Raw genomic sequence first — 15,230 nt, forward strand, 5'->3', positions numbered from 1 at the left:
GTCTGTAACGTAACATTTCAGAGTGAAAGCCCCGAGCAGCAACAGCAACCCACCTCCCTCTTCTTCTTCAAAGAAAACAGCATTGTAAATAATGACGCGGCGTGAGGCCGCTCCATTGGAGCGTGATCCAGGGCGCTGCCACTGCCTGTGTTTTCAGCGTGCCCACTGGGATCAGAACAGGAATACAGCCCACCCGGGGAAACAACAGAGCGTGACGGGCAGCGTTACGGAGGTCAGAATCACACAAAGCACGGGCTCACCAGAAGGCAGGCAGGCCCTAACGGCACTGCTCACACAACACTATGAGATATTCTACCTGCAAAAAGGAGCAGATCTGTTTAGTGAGGTCTAACAGACTCTCCTCTCCTTGATGCAGCGTCCGAGTAATGGCAACAGTGAGCCACTCCCTGATGGCTTGCGAATTGCCCTGGTAGAAGAGGTCGGTGGCAGCACAGTTCTGGGAGTGGATGCAGTGTTGCAGGGACTGGGCCAGAAGGATAGAGCTTGAACTGATGGTTCCGTCTGCAACGGCAAGAGAGAGAGAACACATCTGGAGATCGCTTCAACCTGTTGATGCGGCCTGTGAAACAGAGGGCTGAAAGAGAAGTTTTAACACACCTGGACGGTTACAGGCCTCTATTTTCACTCCAGAGCAAGTGTAAAACTCTTCCCAAAGGTCAGCAGCAGAAAGGACCCACCCAAGCCCAGACTGGCACCCCTGACGCAGCCGGATGGCTCTCTAAATGCTGGCTGTACGCCCACCCGTACGGACGCCTGCCACCCACGCAGAGCTGCGGGGGGACAGCTCCCCGTTCTGTCCCGTGTACGAAGGCAGGCAGGTTTCCATTTACGGCCTACGTACGACGAGGACACGTGACCAGAAGTGCTCCCTGCCCCACTCCTCCCAGATGAGGTGAAAGCAGCTTTATCCGTCCTCAAGCCTGCCCCGTTTAGGAACGGGATACCTTTTGGGTGGCCCCGAGGGGGTCGCAAGCCCCGACACCTCGTGGCTGTCATTCGGAAGTTAACGGGAGAAGCCAAATGAAAACAAAATCCAGTGTGCAAAGGAGTGGGCGACTCACCAAAACGCCGGTTTGGAAACTCTACGTATTGGCAGGAATTGAATTGGACGTATTTTAAAGAGGAAGAACCTACAGAAAAGCTTGTGAAATTATTCTCAAAGCCATGCAAAGTAGTGCTGTACTCTGCAAGAGCATCTCGTACAAGGCAGCATCTGTTAGAGGTAGCCAAGTTTCAAAGGAACTGGAGGAGGGAACGGGACTTTTCCCAACGGTACAGAATTACTTCTAATTCTTAACAGTCTATATTTAGCACTCCCTACTTCCTCCTTATGCTCCAGCCACGTTACACACATTTCTTTGCATGCAGAATAGCTTTGTCACGCTAATTGTCTTTGTTAACACTCACTTGAATTAGCCAAAGATTCTTTTTCCATGATTCAGCACACACATTCTCTAACCAGATCTGTGATTCCAGTAGGAAAAGGACAAACCACTTTGTGAAATGAAGAAGAGTTGAATTTTAAAAACTGAGACACCCAACTGGCATTTAGTTTTACTGCCCTGGATTCGAGGTGTTAAACGTTCTCAATTCTTTCCAAGCGTCCCGTACGGATACTCCCCCCAGCCCCCAATAAACAGAAGACCTCTGAAGACAAAGGGACAGACACACACTGAGTGGAGTCTCAGGAGGGATTCTGAACCCTCTCGAACACTTGTAATTAGATCATCGAGGTACTAAACTGAAATTCCTCCTATCGCCACAGTCAGGAGTCCAGCGAGACATTTTTTCAAATACTATCATTATTAACTAATTAATCAATAAGTGCCAAATTAATTTAATTAGATTTTTTTGTCCCCAAGTACTACGGTACCAAAAAAGAGCTCCGATAAAAATCAGGGTTTACCAGGAAGAGGCGGTGCAAGAAGTTGGTTGGATAGCAACTGCAGGTGCTCCAGAGTGATGTCACGGATCGCAGGGATATGAAAGAGCCGAGTAAACATGTGTGGAGATTTGGGGGCAAAAATATTGAGGAGAGCCATGCGGCAGTAGAGCTTGGCCAGAGAAGCTTCGCTTCGCAAAAGCTCTCTAGAAAACACAAACATCAAAACGTAAAATTGCTTCACCGCCCTCAAAATAAACCACATCCTGCCGCTGGACCCGAACTTACAGACCTAGTTTGTTATTTAAAAGGTTCAAGTAGACCCAAATCTCTCTTGTTCACTGAAAACAGCACTGAGCCCAACTAGCTGGTACCGAATTGAGGCCCCTGAATTCGAATCCAACTCCCCAAAGCCAGTCAGGAGCTCCTGAGCGCTTACACAGCGACTGACCGACGGCAGAAGCAGCCTAAGCTTCACGCCAGGTGCCTGTCAGGCCAACACGTGTACAAACCCCTTCCCAAGGCCAGGTAAAATCCTTCCGACGAGACAATCCAGCTAACTCCCTTTATTACGAAGTACTCCAAACCCCACAACCCACTGAGGCAAACGGTTAAGGAACCTTTACAGCCTTAATCCAACACCTACAACAAGACTCAGATGTTTACGACAGCCCAAAGGAGGCTGCAGTACATAACTGTGCCGGAGGCACTGCTACAGGTCAAGTCACATAATACAAATGCCTCCTAACGGCGTTTTTACCTGTGAATTTGGATGTTGGTGTTATCCAGGGTAACCAGCCCATTGGTTGCAGTCCTCCTGTAACCGGCAGGAGGCCTTTCCAGCATGTCGATGGGATACCAGTACCTTACCAGAACTCCTTCGCTCCGCAGGTACGTCTCCACTTGTACCAACTCGTTGACCTGCAACGCCAGAAGCAACGCTGTCAGCGAACGCGGTAACGTTGAGGTATTCTCCTTCAAGAAGGGAACCAAACCAGCAACCTAAGCAGCTGTGGAGCCCTCAGCATCAGAAGGATATAGAACAGTTAGAGCAAGTCCAGAGGAGGCCATGGAGATGCTCCGAGGGCTGGAGCCCCTCTGCCATGGGGACAGGCTGGGAGAGTTGGGCTTGTGCAGCCTGGAGAAGGGAAGGCTCCGGGGAGACCTTATAGCCCCTTCCAGTGCCTGAAGGGGCTACAAGGAAGCTGGGGGGGACTTTTTACAAGGGTCTGTAGTGACAGGACAAGGGGGAACGGGTTTAAATTGAAACTGGGGAGGGTTAGATTGGATATCAGGAAGAAATTCTTCCTGCAGAGGGTGGGGAGGCACTGGGACAGGTTGCCCAGAGAAGCTGTGGATGCCCCATCCCTGGAAGTGTCCAAGGCCAGGCTGGATGAGGCTTGGAGCAACCTGGTCTAGTGGAAGGTGTCCCTGCCCATGGCAGGGGGTGGGACTGGATGGTCTTTAAGGTCCCTCCCAACCCAAACCATTCTGGGATTCTGTGATTAGGATCCCTAATTAGGTTTGCTCAAGGATGTGTGCTGCTGGGGGATGAAAAGCCCTCCAAACGTATCTTTACTCACTGAATCAACATCCAGAACGACACCATGAAGACCAAATGTCTTCAGCATCCCACGAATAGCAAACTTGGGTAAAGCTGTTCCAACAGCACTGCTGGTAACGTTGTTACTGTCGGGAGAGCGAGTCACCACCGTGAGACCTGGACGGAAAGGGACAACATGATTTTTAAGGTACGGTGCTTTCCTTGGACTGACGGTTTATACGGTAGGTCCCGTGTCCAACCACGGCAGGGGGGGTGGAACTGGATGATCTTTAAGGTCCCTTCCAACCCAAACCAGTCTGTGAGTCTATGTACTAGGGCTCCTTCACTTTCATTTTCACCTCAAAATACTTTTTTTGCTGACCTTACCTTTTCGTACTTTATCAATTGTAAATTTGTTTGCTTCATCTTTGATATCCTCAATAGTTGGAAGGTAGAGGTCTCTCGGAATGCCACCATTCTCCTCATAGAGGAATTCCACTGTCTGTCGCGCTATATCAACCATTCCTGGGAGACAGAAGGGAACGCTAGTTATTCTCCCCAGCCCCTTGAAGTAAGTTCTTACCACTGCCACAATTACGGAAACAGTCGGCAGTCAGGCTGATGGAGAGGGAGCGAAGCTTTCCCGAGAGACACTGGAACGCTTCTCATGAGGGCTCAGCATTCTTACTCTGCTCTCACCACAACTGTCCCAAAACAGGTCGCCTTGTCAGACCTGTATTCATTTACAAACTCCCCCTTAAAGAGTTCCTCAAAAGTTCTGCCTTGCTGTAGTCACGGACAGGAAACGCATGGAGCTCATTTCCTCCCAAACTATTATTCCAACGCATTTCTGTACCCACAGCACAATCCTGCCACTGTTTCTAAGTCACTTTCCCTATTCAAATAGTCCAACTTAAGTCGAAGTGTTAAAGAATACCGTGACCCCAAACCCAAATCTAAGCACTTGACAAAAACACCAAATTATTTTTTTATGTTTAATTCAAGTTTTCCAGCCCCGAGCAGCCTAACCCATGGCACATACAGGCGCTACCTTCACGCCTGGTGCGCATCACAGAAAGCGACTCACTCAGAAACACGCACAGCCGTACCTAACTGTAAAGCTCCTTTAATCTGATCCAACCCAGACTTCCTCTCGGCCTCATTCCGGAATCTTCTTCTAATGGTAGGGAACACTTTCGTTTCCCAGGCTTTAACCAACAGGGCATAGTGGTCCTCCTACAGAGACAAAAGTAACTCAGAACACCGAGAAGAAAGAAGTCAGCAGCAGCTACATTTTCCTTCAGAAAGCAGGGAATGCCCTTGTGTGGCAAAGCTCAAGAATCCCAACTACAAGATCTGTATTGAGACTACGAGCCGTAGCGAGCAGAGCTGGCCACATTCCTCACCCGGGGAATATCGTCATCATCGTCGTCATCGCTTTCATCATCTGCAATAGGAGGGGGATGAGGATCGGGGCCCGATGTGATAAAGTTCTCGTAGCTCAGTTCCATTTTATAGTGGCAAGATGTGTCACTGTCGTATTCTGTAATACACGTGGAAATAATGAGAACACAGCGCACTGGACGGCACGCAGAATATTCCATGAAGGTTGAGGTATACTGCATTCCGCGCTCTCCGATCAGCCTGCGGAATGGGATGCACTTCGACATGGAGTAACCAATCGGCCAATCCAATCCACCGTAACACCTTGCTGCATTCAACACCCTACTGCGATTATTTCGCACTGTAGTTGTATTAATTGAGAGTAATTTAATAACTTTAGTAACTTAATTCCTTTCCACATAAGGAAGATTAAAGTAACTTTTTTTTTTTAATTGCCTTGTCTAAAATCAAATAAGCATGAATCTGATGAAGCTTGTTGTACTGCTTTACCTACACAGGCAGTACCTAAGGGCTGCAGCCAGGATGCGCCTAAACCCTGCGTAATCAACTGTAACTTCTCCTGCAAGAGGAGTAAAAACGTTACTCATCACTTTACGTTGTTGAGCTGTAGCAACAGCAGCGATTCTACACGGAGGTCCGTGGGTGCCGGGATCAGAAGCTATGCTGGTGCCAGCGTCGTTATCGCTATCCGAAGCCATGGCAAAAGGCAACGCTTCGAAGTTGGCGCTTATTTCTTCCGCCAGGTCGACGCAGAGGTCGGCAGCGTTCCTGTGAGCCTGTCCCTCGGCGTAGGCAAACTGCCGCGACCCGAAGTTCGCGCGGACCTTGGTGTTCTGAAAGAAGACGTGCACAAAGGCATGGAGATGAGCTGGGGGTTGTTTTGATCCTTCTCTGTGCTCTTAAAACACTCAGACGGAGGGATAAGCCAATCACACCGCCATGCCTCGTGGTTTTCCCAGCACCGCTGGCTGTAAAGCTGAACGCAGCAGGGAAAGCGTGAAGCTGCCAGCAATCGCGGCCCTTCCCTTTCCCGTAGCTTCAAGGTACCGCATCCTCAGCCGGTACGCTTTGAAGCGGGGTCACTGCTGGGGAGGAATACTAACAGGAGGGCTGCCAGCACGCAATAATGCCGTCTCACCAAGCCAGCTGCACTCCGGGGCCCTCATGGGCAGAAAAAATTCAAAATAATGACAACACACATACTGGTGCCTGGGAAGGGTAATGGAATGCCGGAACCTAACGCAGTCAGGGCAAAAACTGTCACTCCACTTACTTACGGATAGGCAAGCAGGCTCAATACTTTCTATGCAATTGTTTTAGTATTTCTGAAGGAATCTCAAGCAGCATCTTTCTGCTAAGCACTTGCCTTTTTCTGAATGTGGACCACTGGCCACATTCCACCAGAGACATCTTCCAAATACGGCCCAAGTCGCTGCCCACAGTATGTAAAATAAACTCTGCCTTTAGCTGGCTGCCCCGGAGGGGGCGGAGTTCCTTCTGTTCTTTCCCATCCAATTCCTGCTACATCACCTGTAGAAAAATACAAAACCATGGAAAGAAGAACACGGATTTCATCTGGTTCCTCACCCGCCGCTTCCCTCACGCCTGGGGGATGTTCTGATGTACCAGACGAGCGAGTTAGCTGTACTCTACATACCAGGAGAAAGAGTCACGTCCAGCCGAACGCTCCTGCAGCAAGCTGGACCCGTTGTAGTGCACTGCTCGCCCGTTGCTAGGAAGAAGCACATGGAGAGAATTAAGGAGTGCACTGGAAGAAATACAATTGCAACCCGCTACCGGCTGAAGGCTGTGTACTCGTGGTACTGACAACAGGTGACTCCTTATTTTGATAAGGAGATATCCCAGCTCACCGTTTTAACACTTCAGTTAAAACACCCATGTTGCCTACTATGCTGTGCTCCCAACACCCCTCCCTCAGAAGCATGCAAACGCCCGCAGCGAGACTCCGGTTTTTGGTGGGTATCTCTGACGTACTTGTGAAAGAGACAGGTGCCCACTGGGTTTGTCCAAGCACCATCCCGTTTTTCAGCTTCAGTCGCAAACCCAAATGAAACTATTGGTCCAGTGTCATCATCTGTATCTCCGTAGGAGACCACCTCAATTTCCCAGTAGAATGAGGGTGCCTAGAAATAATAATCATTATTTTTTTTAAATAATTGACAAAACATAGGTAAAATAGAAATTTCTCTTTCTTTTCATGCACTACTGAGTATTAGACGACACAAACAGTGGCAGAGTTGAATTCTTACCTGCACTGGAACTGGTGACGTGGCATAGATAAATGTGCCCCGAGGAAGCCCCCCGCCGGCGCTGGGATCAGCCAAGAAGGTCACGGCTGTGAGGTGAGATGAGAACATGCACGCTCGCACCGGGGGGAACACTCTCGATGGGCTCCAAGTGATTTCCTTGGGCTGCAAACAGAAAGAGAGGGTTTTGTTCTACCAGCTCCAGCTGAAGTTGCCTGCTGAAACCCAGCCGCGCGGTCCTCCACGAAGCGCGCGTTTCATCCACCACGCGCAGCCACGGGAACCGCGACCGAAGCACATCCCGCCACAGAAACTCGCGCTCAGCCCAAGGTTTAGAGCAGGTGCCAAGCGGTCTGGCTCCAGCCCCCCGGGCAGACCCTCTCAGCTCAGGGGCCAGCTGCATCGGCGCTATGGCCGCGCTCACCTGCCTTCTGTCGGCTTGGAGCGGAGGAGGGGGAGGTCGGGCACAGTCACGATACAACATTCGTAACCTTTCACACTGCATTTCTACCACCAGGAGCCTCTCCCCTGTAACAACAAACCAAACCAAGCCATGAGGTTCCAAGCCAATCTAGTTACTGGAGTCCAGGAATGCAACCTAATCAACAAAATTAAGGACAAAATCTAATGTCTACAGGCAATTGTTGTCCTCATGTTTAAATTATATTTGATTAGCAACGACATTGTTAGGTTAATTAAGACATGAAGTTCATTTTAGTGAGCAAGTTTATGGGCCAGCAAAAGCAGGAAGTTGAAAGACTTCACTCTTACTGTCAGAAAAATCAGTATGCTCCCTTTTACACTGGGGATCATACCGAAATCCACCTGGTTCCTACCCCAAAAACCTTCGCTTCAGCCACTTTTCCACTCCTGAAAGGCTCCGACATGTTCCTAAAACCTGGCCTTGCACTAACACTTGCTGGGCCCACTGCTTATCCTTAAACAAGAAGGAAGGAAATCAAGAGCTCAGTGACAAGGAACACAAGAAAGCAGTGTAGAAACCGCCCAAAGGTCCTAAGAAGAAAACACATGAACGACAACATCGAGGAATAAGAGTAGGTTATACTGGAAGCAAGAAGAGCGGAGAGGGTTCAGAAGCACAGTGCTAGAGAGCTAGTCCCAGGACTTGCACCTTCGGTGATGCACAGGATAATCAGGTTCTGGCCTAAACTTTACGCCTAACGTTTAAATGATTTAGTCCAATTATTAGCTACTCTGAGGCTAGCAGCTCTGCGTCCATGCCAAGGCATGCTGCGCTGTGCGAGCTGAGAAACTGAGCAGCTGGAGGAAAAACCCCGCAATGGCTTGGGCTGCTGCACCTCTGAACTGAGGACGACAACGCAGTTGCACGAACGCACTGAACACCTACCAGGGCTGCACTCCTGCGCTACCAAGTTAAGAACTTCTACAGCAGCTGGACACTGTTGAATGAATTCTTCACAGAATGAGCTGTCTTCTAACAGCTGAGCCATCACCAGGCATGCTCTGAACGGAGAAATAACACATGGGAAGCGTTACAGGAGCGTACGCGGAATTCAAAGTCATCTTCACACGTATCGCGTTCAAAGACGCCGACTGATCTATTTCATTCTCCGGCTGCTCAGCTATCCTTTGGAACTTTCACAAGGCAGCTTTCCCCTCCTAACAGGTACTTGTACGAGGCATTCACCCAATGCCTTGCAAGTGTTACGGGGGGCACTTTATTTCCTGGGCTCACTTCAACACCATCCAGACACTAAATGTTCTTTGGGACAAAAGAATTTTCGTGCTGCCCCCTGCTTTGCAATGTCAGTACCAACACAGGGAGGAACAGAGCCCCCACGCTGTTTTCTTTAACCCTTGTGCACAGTATCGCAGCAGTTTGGGGTGCTGCACAAACCCGACGACTCACCTGGTTCTTATTTCAGCAAGAAGCCGGACCACTGCCATTACTGGAGTTGAGCCATCTCCTGTTGCAGGAAGTGAGGTGTGAATAGATAGACTTCCCTCCTGAGGGAGCAACATGGACTGGACTGCCTGTACTACCTTCTCAGTAATGGACAGTTTATGAAGAGGCAATGCCTGATGGTGGGGGGGCACGGTAAAAAGTTAAATTCAAGTAGTTAGTTTCTAAGAAATGAGGGAGGTTTATTACCTGGAGTTAATTCTCATTTTGTACTATCACAAAACCAGCACCAAACACCAGTCAAGGAAAGAAAACCCAGAAACAAACCAACCTCCCCCAGCCCAACCCAACCCAGTATGCAATGGAACATCTTTAAGCACCACAAGATGAACATCCATGTTACTTGAATGAGAACTTAAATATAGATATCGTTAAGGTAAGTTTAAAATAGGCAAACTTTACAAATAATCTTTAACTGAAGATGAAACAGACTTAGTCCATGCTGTAGGTTAACTGCCAGTATGCTGTGACAAGAAAATAATTGATACTATACTTAATATTGAATTCTTAAAACTACTGTACCTCGGATCTTGGAACACAGAGCCTAGATAATGGGATAGTTAATGTGTCTGATGCTTGTGAGGTCTTTCTACTGTCTATACTGGTAGGTGGGAATTTGACCGTTGCTATACCTTCTTGTTCATTAATAGATGCCACAATTCCAATGCTTCCTGCTATTCCTTTACCCAAAACCTACAACCAAAGAAGGTCTGAATGAGACTTGAGGCTTCACAAACACGGAACGCTGAGAGCTCAACACCGCACACCAGCGCAACGCACGCTCGGAGCCGGGCATTTCAGTAAGCAGGAACAACACGCAGCAGCAGTCGCTACGAGCACTGCTGAGACCACTTCCCCGTCGCAGGCAGCCTGCACACGTGCTCAAAAGCATCAACTCTTATTTCAGATGTAAAATGTGAATGGCGACGAATTACCTGAACTTCAGAACCTATTTTAATTGTTTCCTTAAAGCCACCCAGAGCACAAAGGGCAGCTACTGCCTGCCGAGCGATTCTTTGAAGTTTAGCAAGTTTCCTTCCGCTGCTACTCCCGTTCTCCAAAATACTCTCTGCGTATTTCCCGAGCTGGGGAATGTACATCAGAGCCCGAGACAGAACCTGAAGACAGAAGCAAAAATATGAGCTAACAACTTCAAAGCACAGTGCAAACCAAAGCCAATGCCCCAAGCCTCCAACCCACACACAGGCTCAGCAGAATTATTTTTGTTCTTGAAGAGAATTATGTAACTCCGAATACTCCCAGTCCTCCGGAGCGCAAGCACCATCACAGCTGTCGCCATTCCCTGAGAACCTGCCGAATCAGAGTTACACGTACAAACTGCACTCAAGGACTGAGCCTCAGCAGCAGATGAGGCGCTACAGGATTCAGAGGAACAGAGCAGTGTGTCGTCCTTCCCAGCCAACGCTTTACAGCCCCAGATGTCACAGCAGAGAGGATTAACTACCCAGCAGAGGCTGGACGACTCCCCAGACAGAGGGCATTATTGATTTCTGAGGAGACCGAGAGGTGAGTTGCAGAATGACACCACATTCTCTAATGCCAATTACTTTTTGATTATTTATTCCACCAGGACCTACCAGAAAGGGCTGCTACTGTGCAGTTACACACCCCGGTTTAAGTGTCAGAAGGCGTAAATCAGAAGGGCCTGGCCTAGGAAACTGCTAATAATTAAGTTCCCTGAACCACTCAATACGTGCTTGGTGTAGAATTTGATACTTCATCTGCTGTTTGCTTACTTTTTCAGCAGTTGTTGTCCATATCTGAGCTGCGTTTGATTCTGGTGCCATCAACAAGCTATGCAGCAAAGCGATCCCCTCGGCCGCCATGCTGTTGGCAACGTGACCACTGATGAACGGCCTCACAGGGTCCGTCCTGCACAGGAGAAGACAGCAATCTGCCCGTTATTGTCAAAACAAGAGAAGGAAAAGACGCTTCAACTGTCAACAACATACAGCACACGAAAGGGAAATTCACCAACACCCCTATTACCTTCTAGACCACAACAAATACTGGTACAGAGAAGCAGCATCCAGACTCACTACGAAATCCGTGACCTACCTGGCAAGCTCGGAATTCCTCTCTCTGCAAATAGAGGTTTGTGCCGTCTTCTTTTTGTCCCCAGTGGACAACCCACTAGTCGTCTCCGGATTGACAGTTTCTATGGGTGGCCCAACACTAACTATCAGACCAGACTGTGCCCACTTCGTTGCCTTTCGAAGAGCTGCAGCAGCTTCTTCTGTAATAACTTCACAGCAGCCACTCTGAAAATGAAATCGCCGCCAGACAAATACTAACGTTAGCTCTGGTTGGCCACGCTACGTGATGCAGTTACCTCTCCTCCCTCTGTGTACGTAAAAGTACTGAGAACACATCAGAACATCCTCCTGCGTATGTACCAGTCAGAGCCATAAGCCAAACTCTTTGTGTCGCTTTTCCTCATCTACCAAGAGATCAAAGTGGACTCTTCGCCTGCAAGCCTTAAGAGCATGGTTTCACCGCCCCGATCAAAAAGCCACCCATGATTATTTCTGGTGCAAATACTCAATATACACCTGAAAATATACATGAAAATTTAATTTAAATACATGGTTTAAAATTGATACTATCAACGTGCATTAAACATTTCAGGAAAGAGAATATTAAAGGGGCTTAAACATGACCTACGACAGTTGGAGGAAGCTGTAGCTAAAACCCTTCATCATTTCCCCCTGCATCTGTAACACCAGAAAATGCTAAAGTTTCTACGTAACTTTTCTGTCTGAAGAATTCTGTAAATTAGCATTTACCAAAGGGGATTTAACATCAGTAAAACCCAAGAATTCTGTCTGGCCACCGATGTTTATGATGTTTCATAATTCTTTAGTTATGCCTTTTCTTACTTTTGTCATGTCCCGATCCATTTTCACCACTTTCTCCATATTGGCTCCAGTTCCCAGTCGGAACGGACGACCCTCTGAGCTACTGTGACAGTGAAAATAAAACACATGAGCTTTGCTTTCATTGGTGGAAAGAACAGCAGAACTATACAGTCCAATTTAGCATATTAGGCGTGGTTTTAAGTTACCTGAAAGCAATCTTTGCCACCGAATCGCTCAACTGAACTACCAAGACTTTAGAGTTTGGGACATACCCAATTGCACTGTAACATGCAAAAGGAACGTAATACAACTGAACGTAGTTATTTGCACAGCAATTTAACCCTTCCCCCCTCAAAAAGCAGCCTCACAGAACTGGCTTTTACTGAACACAAATGCCTGAGGGCTCCAAGACAACCTCACACCTAGAAAGGCCCCACAGCGGTACCTTCTAGTACCATTTCCAGGGCATGGGTTCAAAACCAACTTGGAGTAGGGGACGAGGAACCAAACAGCAGAAAATGCAGGAGGCTGATTCTTCCCATGATTATTTTCAGACAGATTAAGATGTTTTTATGTTCCTTTGCCAGGGGCTTACCCGGCCTGTAAGCAAGGCAAAGCGTGATGAAACGGTCACGCTTTCCCCTCCTCCTTGTATACTCCCTGTACACTGCTTCTGCTCTCTCATCATCACTGAAGCCTCTCACAAAACAGACAAGTCCCAGAAGCATCGGGATTTAGATTCTTTCTGCTGCTGCCTCACCACAAGTTCAGTGTCGTGGGGTGCATTTTTACCCAGGTAAAGCATCAACCCCATCAACCACAGCTGCACCACCTTGTTATTTTGCCAGTAAATACAACAAATGGGGAAGACATTTTGCTTTCCCGCTTGCTGTTATGACTAGGACGCATTTTTCTACAGCTGTAGCACTAGAAAAAAGTGGAACCGGTGAAAGGGATTGTTAATTCCAGCCCAGGGAGTCAAGATTACCTTAGCAGTGGCTGAAGGACTTCATGGGATGACTGGTCTTCCCGCTTATGAATAAAGATAGAAAGTTTACCATCCACTGCCTCGCTTTCTTCTCCAGGATCTTTATCGCCTTTGATGGAATTTTTAGGGCTGGCTTTTGCCAAAGCAGTATCTGGCTCGGAGGCAGTTGGAGAAAGAACTGTCTGGCATCCTTGAAGTAGAAAGGAAAAAACCAAAACGAGGGAAAACACACAACCTTAGGCTCCAACAACAAACTTCCTTGTCCTTGAAACTAATGCTAACACACCCGAGATGCCTAAAACATCACTGAGACACGCACCTTAGTCTGAAACGGTTACGTTAAGAGGCAGATAGAAAGTCATGGAAACGCCTTTCAACACTGATATATCCTACACTTTTCCTACTCGAGCCTTCTGCCAACACAAAAGCTCCCTGCAGAAACATGACCCGTTTGGCGATTCCTCAGATTAGCGCGGCACCAAAAAGATGCTGGTACCTGGGACCACGTAATCCGCCAGCTTTGCCAACAGCAGAGAGGCAATCTTGGAGGCTGGGTCACTGGGATCGTCCTGTTCACTGTTCAGAGAGGGCACGGAATAACTCCAGGGAGGCAATTCTACATTTCCACAGTCCTCAACGCTCATGAGAGGCAGCGCAGCGCGACACAACTGGAGGATTATGAGGACCAGCTTTGGAGAAGGACGCTGATCCAAGAGGAGTGACAGCAGCTTGGACACACAGGCTGGCTGGCTCAGGATTGCTTTACCTATGTGACTCCTGAAAGGAAAAGACACAGGTAACTGCTGCTTGGGGGAAAAACCAAATTGATTGGTTAATGATGCTCTGGGAATTTAAAACTAATTATTTTATTATTTACAAGATGTAATTTAAAAAAATTTCACTAACAAAACCTTATCTGCAACAATTCTTACACAATCTGATGGCACTGACTAAAAGACTAGGATCGAGTCAGTTCACACCAAGTTTTCGAACGGTTTTGAAAGTTATCCTACTGTCACTACTGTGAAAACACCCCCACTGACCCCCCCACCCGCCTTCACGCATATTAACAAATTCTCCCAGACAGAGGCCTAGTACCTTGACAGGTCGTTAAGAAGACTGAGAACGTCCTGAAGCGCATCGTTTCCTGCAGCCTGATTCCCACAGCACTCGGTAGCTCGTGCCAGGTGGTTGGTAAGAAGGCTGGAGACCTGACGAGCCAGGCCAGAGTGAACGGCTTCTGTGGAACCACCTTAGAAGCAACGCAAGGATACGCAGCTGTAATTATCAAAAATGAACGTACGCATCTACAGATTCCTTACCCGTAAACTGAAAACAGTGAGAATTATTTGTGTTTTGATGTAACAAAACCCTTAGCTGTAAAGAATGCCTTTCAAAGGAAAGCCTGGTACAACATCCAAGTGCCATTAGCCAAGAGCCGCTGTCCGTACAGTTATGTGTGTGTTAGGGGTGAATCCTACCACAGCAGAAATGTGTCATCGCCCAGGGTCCCTGTGGGCTCTGGTTATGTCTAGACAGAGCCAAGAGGCAGACTTGAAATTATCTGCAACGTAAACACTCCCATGAGGAGGGTAAAAAAAGCTAGAATTAAAATAACGGCAAGAAAATGGGGTTAGTTTTGCATCCACTTGTGTGCTCTACCGAACCCCCCGCGCTCAAGTCGTGCTGAGAGAACGCCATGTTTGAAATACGTTTACACCACGTCTCGGGCACCCGTAAAGCACGCAGCAAAACCGTCTTCGGCAGCATTCCTACCTTCTTCTTTCTCCCACTCAACACACCGATTGGCTAGCACCTGGAAGGCAGCCCAAGCCATGGTGGCCACCTTCTGTTTCTTTGTCTGTTTTTCATTCGAACTGGATTCTGTCTGGCTGCTTAAACTGCAAAGCCGGTCCATAAGTTGTACCAGGCCGCTACGTACCAAGCACTTCTCTTCACTCCTGTATGAGGAGAGAAATTCAGATTTTACTTAAGTAACTTTTCAGTCACTAACAACAGACACAATGAAAGCCAGAACTTGCTGTTAACTTGGCAATTAATGACTTCCCTTGGCAGGAGGGAATGCAAGAAGGACATAGACCGATTGGAGCGAGTCCAGAGGAGGCCACGGAGATGCTCAGAGGGCTGGAGCCCCTCTGCCATGGGGACAGGCTGGGAGAGTTGGGGGTGTTCAGCCTGGAGAAGGGAAGGCTCCAGGGAGACCTTATAGCACCTTCCAGTGCCTGAAGAGGCTACAAGGAGGCTGGGGGGGAATTTTTACAAGGGGCTGTAGTGACAGGC

The 15,230-nt window shown here is 48.1% G+C and overlaps 1 protein-coding gene across 1 annotated transcript in view; it reads right to left on the reverse strand.

The window, feature by feature from the left end:
* The window catches only part of HECTD4 (HECT domain containing E3 ubiquitin protein ligase 4), a gene marked incomplete at its 5' end in the record, with an annotated part of 34,362 nt that overhangs the window by 14,444 nt on the left and 4,688 nt on the right, over positions 1-15,230 (reverse strand). The window contains 26 exon segments of the mRNA XM_010157874.1: positions 1-2; positions 288-522; positions 1,928-2,109; positions 2,664-2,824; positions 3,487-3,623; positions 3,834-3,971; positions 4,556-4,682; positions 4,853-4,989; positions 5,446-5,683; positions 6,217-6,380; positions 6,508-6,539; positions 6,541-6,582; positions 6,846-6,994; positions 7,121-7,282; positions 7,542-7,645; positions 8,487-8,602; positions 9,009-9,178; positions 9,585-9,755; positions 9,998-10,180; positions 10,820-10,955; positions 11,142-11,344; positions 11,963-12,044; positions 12,930-13,119; positions 13,426-13,706; positions 14,028-14,181; positions 14,706-14,890. The exon segment at positions 1-2 is cut by the window's left edge and continues 118 nt beyond it. Of these exon segments, the coding sequence (XP_010156176.1) occupies positions 1-2; positions 288-522; positions 1,928-2,109; positions 2,664-2,824; positions 3,487-3,623; positions 3,834-3,971; positions 4,556-4,682; positions 4,853-4,989; positions 5,446-5,683; positions 6,217-6,380; positions 6,508-6,539; positions 6,541-6,582; positions 6,846-6,994; positions 7,121-7,282; positions 7,542-7,645; positions 8,487-8,602; positions 9,009-9,178; positions 9,585-9,755; positions 9,998-10,180; positions 10,820-10,955; positions 11,142-11,344; positions 11,963-12,044; positions 12,930-13,119; positions 13,426-13,706; positions 14,028-14,181; positions 14,706-14,890 (3,881 nt within the window).

Source organism: Eurypyga helias, unplaced genomic scaffold, assembly GCF_000690775.1.
Source record: "Eurypyga helias isolate BGI_N326 unplaced genomic scaffold, ASM69077v1 scaffold20150, whole genome shotgun sequence".
NCBI classification, from domain to species: Eukaryota; Metazoa; Chordata; class Aves; order Eurypygiformes; family Eurypygidae; genus Eurypyga; species Eurypyga helias.